At 33.9% G+C, this 8,692-nt stretch overlaps 1 protein-coding gene and 1 long non-coding RNA gene across 2 annotated transcripts; both read left to right on the top strand.

The window, feature by feature from the left end:
* The first annotated feature begins 304 nt into the window (after window positions 1-304).
* On the top strand, window positions 305-1,844 carry LOC129002725 (uncharacterized). The gene is made up of 2 exons (XR_008491596.1): window positions 305-415; window positions 1,685-1,844. It is a non-coding gene; the product is annotated as an uncharacterized LOC129002725 (long non-coding RNA).
* Window positions 1,845-2,043: 199 nt separating this feature from the next.
* On the top strand, window positions 2,044-8,414 carry LOC129003493 (gastrula zinc finger protein XlCGF26.1-like). The gene is made up of 9 exons (XM_054431789.1): window positions 2,044-2,059; window positions 2,144-2,263; window positions 2,493-2,610; window positions 3,062-3,173; window positions 3,754-3,864; window positions 4,466-4,668; window positions 5,427-5,634; window positions 6,742-6,886; window positions 7,711-8,414. Exons 1-9 carry the CDS (start codon window positions 2,044-2,046, stop codon window positions 8,004-8,006), a joined length of 1,329 nt encoding a protein of 442 aa, XP_054287764.1. The 3' UTR covers window positions 8,007-8,414.
* Window positions 8,415-8,692: the final 278 nt, after the last annotated feature.

The following is an 8,692-nucleotide window of genomic DNA, read 5'->3' as shown; positions in this document are numbered from 1 at the left end:
TAAGGGAAACTACCATAGACGGGAGTAATACATTTTATTCTATGTTATTAACCTCCTTATAAGCCACAAGATATTGTGTAGCAGCTACATGGATAAATTTTATTTAGGCCGTAAAGCTTATGTATGTAGACACATTATAATAAAAAAAAAAAACATTCCCAAACATAACAACAATAAAAATACCTAACTAACCTACAAACAAACAAGTTGGATTGGGCACTGCATTAATTTATTTAATTTGTTGTTTAGGCCTATTTTCAAAGGAGAAATCATTTTGGATAACCAACACTGTTGGCTAAGCCACCAACACTGGAAAGAAATAATGACTGTTACATTATTATAATCCTGCTAAACCGTGAAAATGGATGTTTTCCTAAGCAAAGTCTTTCTTTCATTGGAAACATTTTTACAGAAGGTAAGTAATAATTTATTATTATTATTTGCCGGGGCGGGAGGGATGTGTATTTTAATTTATCAATGTCAAAATATGTTGTCCATCTACATTACTAATTAGCTGCTATTTTAAGTTAGCGTAGTTTCTAGCTGCTGTAGGATTCAATGACCCTGCACAGATGGGCCAACAAATTATTGAATTTGGGGTTTATTAATAGCAGAGCTACACAAGGTCTAATTAGGCTACCATTCAAGTGATACAGGAAGCTATAGAAAAGCTATACAAGTTCCAGCTGCCAAGTACGGCCGAATCCAGAGAAAAGTTGGGAGATTTAAAGGAGTGGGGTTGGCCCTGTAAAGAGAAATATTGGGAATTTTTGCACTAAACACACTTAGAGGTAGCTTAGACTTTTATAAGCGGTATTCCAAACAAGCTTGAATTAAAATATCAAACTTAAATATAACTTACATGGATTATATCAAACTTAAATATCAATCGTTATTTCTGTAAAGGCCTAATGATCGATACCTAATAATAACACATGGGCATGTTAGCTACCTATAGATAGATGTAGTATTCATACCTATAGATGAATATTTATAAAATTAACAATTGTTCCTAAATGGCGCTAGCCTAAGTGAAACTTTTGGAAATTAAATGAAATTACCTTTAAAGACGATCTTATTTGTGTAAAATACCGGCACCTCCAAGAACTGGAATTGATTCCCAAACCATCTAATTGCGATATTTGCTTAGATGCTTTGAAAGTGATAACTTAATTAAAGGAACTTTCATGCATTTCGTTATGCAACAAAGGTGTTGTAAGTTATCCAGGAATGTGAATGTAATAACATCAAATGTAAATAAATTCAAGTTTTTTCGTGTTAAGTTAGTTTCTTTATAATTATAACCTACGATATAAAATAATGACAAACTGAAAGTGATTGATGTATCGATATATTTAATTTTGATATTTTCATTCGGTTGTTTGGGATGCCGCTTATGAAAGTCTGCCCCACACTTAGTTAAGAGAAAATATCAGATTTTTTTCTTATCCAATTAAAACATGTGTATCTAGGCTAATGTATGTGGCACTTGAAACTGCCTTTTCTTCATAAGGAGATATTCTGTTATGGAAAGTGCAGATTTGTTTCAAACTGTTAAAGATATCCTGGACATGGACTTCTTGTAGGCAATGATTTAAGTAACTAATCAGGTGCAGGCAATTTAAATATGTTTTACTTTATTATAACATTATTATTTTTAAACTAAATTTTTTCTTTGTTTCAGGCAACAACATTGAACATATTTGAAGCATTAATATTTAACTATAAGATAAAAATAAATTCAGTAGAACAATGTTCACCACAGTTTGTTGGTTTTGTCATTGATTTATGCAACGAGTTACAGGTAAATTATTTCACCTATATATGATTGAGATTTATTTACTTTAAGAACAAATTATTTGAATCAGAGATAGGTCTCCCTAAAAAGGTCTTAAAGCTCTCATGTTTGTATGTTTAATTTCAAACCTACGTAATAAGGTGGGTAGAATTTAACTAAACTATTTGAGGTTGAAATGGAAGTAGCGTAATCAGTTGCTATGTATTTATTTATATTTTTGTAAAATATTTATAAAATCTCTTATGATGAGTTTCTTCAATGGTAAGTTAGAGAATTGAAACATCCGTTGTTGCTAATATTTATTGCAAAACTTCCAGTTGAGTCTACGAGATTGTGTCGTTGAAGTGACTGACAAGCAAGATGTCATCAATCCTTCGGAGACAACCTTCTGTGACTTGCCCAATAATACTGATATAGCACCCGCTGAGTTTGTCACCTTCACTACCACAACTACTACTGACCTGGGTAAGTTTTACGTTTTTAAAACCATTATATACATTTTTCAAACACATGTAGGCTACTTTGAAAGAGCGTTGGTTAATTTTAAACTCATTTGAAAACCACAGACAGTTTTTTTATACAAGCATATCCAAACATATCTTTGCAATTTTTAACATTGAAACCTTTTTTTTTGTAAGTAGCTCTTTTCAGAATTGACGATTTCTTTTACGTGAATTTGTAACAAACTTTTCAGAGCCAAACGCAGAAGAAGGCTTTGTCCCAAAAGAGATTGAAGCTGCAGTGGAAGAACCGCTACCCATTGTCGTAGACCATGAAAAACAAAAGGTCCACACTTGTGAATTTTGCAACAGGTAAATTTTTAAAAGTTTATTTTGTCTTAGTTTTTGCAAGAACAGACAAATAGGTTACTAAAAGTTATGCCTACATGTAAACTATTGTAGATATTGAATAAGAATGATGTGATATTTTTGTAAGTAATTTTTAGTTAATTTAGATCGGAAAAAGTTGGGCTATTATTAAGTTAAAAGCTGTATTGATTCTAAATAAAAATGTATTTTGTAAAATGTATTTGTAACTTATATATTTGCAGTCTAACAAAAGTTTGACGTTAGATAGTACCAGGGTTTGGGTGTTCCCTCATGAAAATCGTAAAAAAATGTCAAAAAGTATTCTGTATCAATGACAAATTACATCTTGAGCAGAATCTATACGGTACTGCTTAAAATGTCTCAAATCAAAGGTGAGCATAGCTACGTATAGACAGTTAAAAACTGTAACTTTCGTCTTTTGTTTCTTCAACAGGAAGTACAGGACAAATGAGAAACTGTTGAGACACGTATGCAAGTCTGCGCCTGTGCTTGATTGTCAGGACGATGAGTTGGAAGACGATTCAGAACCTTCAGACTTACCACAGGTATGTTGGTTTTGTAATTTTCAATTCCCATTGATGCTTAGAGCATTTATTAACGTTTCTCGAAACTAGATTCGAGGAATGAAATATGTCTCCTTCCTCTATGAATCTTAGATGTCTTTTTCCCCCCAAAGGGAGAAAAAAGATTGTTTGATGCCTTTAAAAATCCTATAGTAGGCAAGCCAAAAAAAATTACCATCAATGTGTTAGGATTCTACCTTTTAACAAGTAATTTAGTAGATGCAGACCTTATCTCTTGGTACATTAGCCACATTGTAGCCCTTTTGCACCCTTCAGAGTCTGTCAATATTCAGATATCCACAAACTGTGCATCATGCTGGTGATATCTGCCTGAGGCAAGTGTCTGTCCAATACCATGGCTTTTTGTAACCTCAGTTAGTTATGCCATTGATTTTCTAACATCAAAATATTTTACACAATCACGTGAGACAGAGAAAAAAGATTGAGCTTGTTTTTCTTGAGATTTTGAGACCCCTACCCATCTCTGGTGTTCCTCCTGATCCCATAAAAAGACGACATGCATCACTACCATTTATTATAACTTAGTTATTTTTGTTTTCAGATATCACATAGACCTGAGTCAAGCACGGATTTGTTCGTTTGCGCCGTTTGTTTTGCCAGTTTCTCTCAACAAGATCTGTTCGACCAACACACACACACAGACGAATCTCTGGTAAGAGTGAAGTGAGAAGAGAAAGTAGGGCCTAGTAGAATTGTGTAAAACATTTGTTTGTTAAATTTACAATTGTTCGATGTTAGTTTTACATTTACTAGGCTCCTCAGGTTTCCTTTTGATGTTTGGTGAACAATGCAAACATTTGGGAAATCAAGGAATAATAACACTGCAGTTCTCTAACCAAGGATAGAAACTAATCAGTTGGATTTTCCACTGCAGTACATATATACAACTGAAGACTAAGATAGTTTTAGTTTACTAGTTTAGGTATTTTAACATTGATTGTTCTCTATTTGATTTGTCTAATTCATGTCCTCTGACATATCATAGATTATCAAATTTTACAATCTACATTCAATTTAATATTTGAAAATGGTAAAAATTCAACAGATTTTTTCACTGACAGAAGAATATTTATTGTAAATTTAATTTTTTTATACTGAACATTAAAAACGTATCTATTAAGTGTTGTGATTTTTTTTTGCACCAGGAACTCTTTTTATTAGGTATTTTTTTATCCATTCCTTATCGCTTATATTTCAAAGCTAACTTTTTCCAAAAACCATCTCAATTGTGAACTTTCTCCGGTGTTTCTCAGGGAGTGGAGTTGCTGACGGACGTGTCGAGGCTACAGGCACAGCGCAAGTTCACATGTGGCGTGTGTAGTGAGGTTTACCGCAGCTTGGCGCGCATCTCATACCATGTCGCTCATTGTAGTCAAGGCCCCTACCATTGCGAGCTGTGCCCATACATGGCACATACCAAGCAGCTGCTTAACCGGCACAAGAAGAAACAACACAAGTCAGTAGACTAACTGTAGTCTGGTTTTGTAAACGATAGACAATATTATTACGACAAACTTGGTCTTCTAGGTAGAGCGTGTTTTTTATGTAGCCTGAATTGCAAGTATAGAGACACTGTTTAGGGGCAAAAAAAGTTGATAAGTTGACAACCCTATTTTTTTACTTCATTACTGGTCAGTTGATGTGAATTGTTGCATTGTTGTCTACACAGTTTAGGGTAGTTTAACATTTGTTGTAAATAAGATTCAACATGGTTTCTTTTAAAATGTAACATATTTTTAGATTGATTAAAGGGAGTATATGGAAACTATAATCATTGTATTATTGGTTTAATTTCATGTAGGTAGTTATAATCTTAATGTGTTCTTCTGCAATATACAATCTTTGAGCTTGTGAAAACACCATGTTGAGTCTATTCACAAGAAATTCCTTACAAAACTTAACCACATTAATATCAATTCAACCACTTTGTCCTTTGTTGCCTAATGATTGCTCCATATAGGAGCGGAAACTAGTTTGCTTTGTAATTTGAATGGGTTGCCTAATAGCAGGTATTCAAACAGCTTTAATATTATTCAGAAATTCGGTAGCTAACATCAACAATTAACCTACTGATGTACTTCTCTTTCTAGATATTTTTTCTCTGTTTTACCCCTATCATTTGAAGACCAATTTTCCCTAAGAGGGATCGCCAGAAGACATATTAAACTCATAGTATCAAAAGTAAATAAAATTAACTCTAATTTTTCTCTCCAGGGGCGTGGAGAGTTTCTTCTGCACAGAGTGCGGACTGGGCTTCAAGTTGCGCACTTCACTACAGAAACATCTGGTAAATAGACACGAGAGTGTGCAAGATCACTTCCCCTGCGACGCAGACGGCTGCGGACTCGTGTTCAGTAAGAAGGTGCAACTGACCAATCATAGGATAGAAGTTCACGGCGCACAGCGCAAGTTTTTATGCCAGGTAAGAGACGAATAAGATTCATACTGTAAGGTACAAGTAAAACAGTTGATAATTAATTTACATGTTTAATGTTAAGGCATGGACATATCCAGAAAGTAAATTATTGTTTTGTCTGTAAAAGAAAGGAGCGGGTAGCGGTAGCGGCCATCAAGTTGTCGAAATGGCTGTACAAATGTTCATGATAAAGAGCATAGTGGCTGCAAACTTTGTTGAAAGAGTTGGCGAAAAAGTCAGAGAAAACCATGAGTTAACAATAACAGAACTCTCTTGTAGGTTTTAAGGATTTTGGTTAGGATAGTAGACACAAAAAAACACAAAATACTTATTACTATAAAAAAAATGTCAGATTATTTCACTGTCACTGACAGCATTTTCAACCAAAGAGGGTGTGAAATATATGTGCTTGATGTGGTTATATGTGCTTGATAATTTTATTTATGACAAAACCAAAGGTTATAAGAGGTTATATGAGAGGCAAATGATTTGATAAGGCATCTTAAGCCTTGGAACTAAAGTAATCGGGGAACTACTGTACAGATTGATGATGGTAAAGGTAATGTAACTAATTTATTTTGCATAGAGAATTCTACCGTATCTCAACCTATTGATGTTTTGGATATTCCTGACCAACAAACAACAAATTCAGCAAACTGAAGTTTACATATTCACAGTCCTAGTCAACTTCGTGGTAGAGGTCTAAATGCGAGTGGAAACCCATACCCTATGTTTTCATGCTAATATACACATATCTTTGAGTAGTAAAATATTTTGACTGAAGCTAGCTAGTTTAGTGGTAGAGCGGACTTTGGTCCTTGAGGTCCCAGGTTCAAATCCCACCGTTCACCAATGGATTTAAAAAGTGCTGCAATCCTCTAGCCCTAGTTTGAAGCAATGTGTAAAATAGTTTCGGACTAGAGCCTTTATGTGCTTTAACGTACTTTGTCAGACAATCGTTGACTAAGCATCAAGACTACATGTAGAAATGTGCATTTTACTCATTATTCGTCAAATCACTCATCGGAGCTATAAAAATTAATTATGAATACAATTATTAATTAATTATGAAATTTTATAGATGCTCAATTGTTGATTACAAATACATTACAGGTTTGTGGTAACAAATTCATGACCCAAGACAGTCTTTCAAGCCACCTCGAGTGCCACTCAAACAAGAGAAGATTCGAGTGCCAATATTGCGCGAAACTTTTCAACACCAAGGAAAAACTCACACTCCACGTCCGCACTCATACAGGTATGTATTTCCTTTATGTAGGCCTATCTTAACCCTTGATCTGGCAAGGGTCGATTATCGACCACTAAAACGCAAGTCCTCAGTGGCGTTGGTCGATTATCGATCAAGACGATATGGGTCAGCGTTTTCTATTATTAAAATATGAAAACGTTTTAAATCACATTGAATCTTATACCATTAGAAAGATGAGATTCTGAGGATTCATTTTCATGGATAAAACATTATTGAACGAGTATTATGTGGCGAGGAACATAGTTTGAAAAACTAGAGGGTTCAAAATATATTTTGCTACTTTTCTAACTTCCCATATTTTAGTTTAAAACTTTAGATAATGTAAACTTTAGCTATTCTAATTAGTGACACAGTCTAGCAGGGATTCTGGTTTGAGCTAAAATTCCTAAGTATTCAAGTACATTGGACCGGTATCATTGGAAAAAAAATACAATTTGAATTTACCATAGATTAAACAAACTCCCTTATTGGTTTCCATATCATCCTTAAGGATCAACTTTAGAAATTTAAGGGTAGTTCTATTCAGTTTATTTATAGAGTGCTTTGTTTCTTATAATTTAACTAACATTTAAACTATTTTAACTTATTAGTACTCTATGTGTACACTATTGCTAATCCTATAGTGTTAATAAAAGAGTCAAGGATCAAATTGTTAACCCTACCTGAAAATATGAGAAAAAACATTGACACCACCAGTGCACTTAGTTGTCACCAAAATAAAACACTCGTAAAAACATTCAGATTTTTCGATGAAAAATCTATTTATGCCACTTAAAGTCAATTTATTTATGCAACGTTAATTTCACTTGTAGGTGAAAAGCCTTACGTCTGCGACAGAAGCGCTTGTAGCAAATCTTTCATTTCCAAGTCCAAACTTGTGGAGCACATACAGCGACACAACGGGGAGAAAAGGCACAAATGTTCAGTTTGTGGCAAACAATACGCTAACAAGCCGGACCTACGAGCACACATACGCAAGCTGCATGGGGAACACAAGCAGACGACGGACGTGTACACTCAACAGCTGGTACCGTCACTACAGCTGTTTCCTGTTAGTGTGCCACAGAATATGGTCATTACTAGTTTTGAGACAGTGGTTACGATATAGTCCTTGGTGAGTACAGTATATTCCATGTGTTTTGTTGAGCTATTTAATCAGAAATTTTAAATCTCAAAACTGAAACCAAAACTTAACATTATTGGATATTGCACAATATTTTGAGAGCGGAAAGGAGAAAGGAAATGAATAGTTTTTGTATCTATGTCACCATTTAAGATTAAAAAGGAGGCTTTCGGAATTTTTTCTTTTAAATAATGAGTGAAAAAAATATCTGCAGTTTCTGTTCTGGGTTTTTAATCTCGAAACTTGCCAATTGAATCTTGAAACAAAACCGAAACTTTTTTCAAAATTGTGGTAGTTTTGAGATTTGGTTTTGACACATCGCTACTTTCCATGTTAATTTGGTAAGCTAATTTTGAGTTGTCTAAGCCATTGGCATTTCAACCAATAAAAATCTAGCTGCCTTTAAAAACAAAATTTTTTAAAGAACAGGTTTTAAGATTTTTGTTACTATGAAATGTTACTTTTTATAAGTAATTTATATAATTAGGCCTACTTGCCAGAGTACCTGCGCTTATAAATTTTAAACTCAAGTTAATAAGGGAACATGTATGAAATATCTTTATTTATAACACTACAACCTGTAACCTTCAATTACCTAACTTAACCAATCCTTTAAGATAAATATTGTAAGGAGGAATTTAACGGTAGATTCTCAATTATCAGACTTAAAC

Source organism: Macrosteles quadrilineatus, unplaced genomic scaffold, assembly GCF_028750875.1.
Source record: "Macrosteles quadrilineatus isolate MER2022 unplaced genomic scaffold, UCM_ALF_1.0 Scaffold_9__3_contigs__length_116548681, whole genome shotgun sequence".
NCBI classification, from domain to species: domain Eukaryota; kingdom Metazoa; phylum Arthropoda; class Insecta; order Hemiptera; family Cicadellidae; genus Macrosteles; species Macrosteles quadrilineatus.
This window is presented reverse-complemented; position numbering and strand designations above follow the sequence as displayed.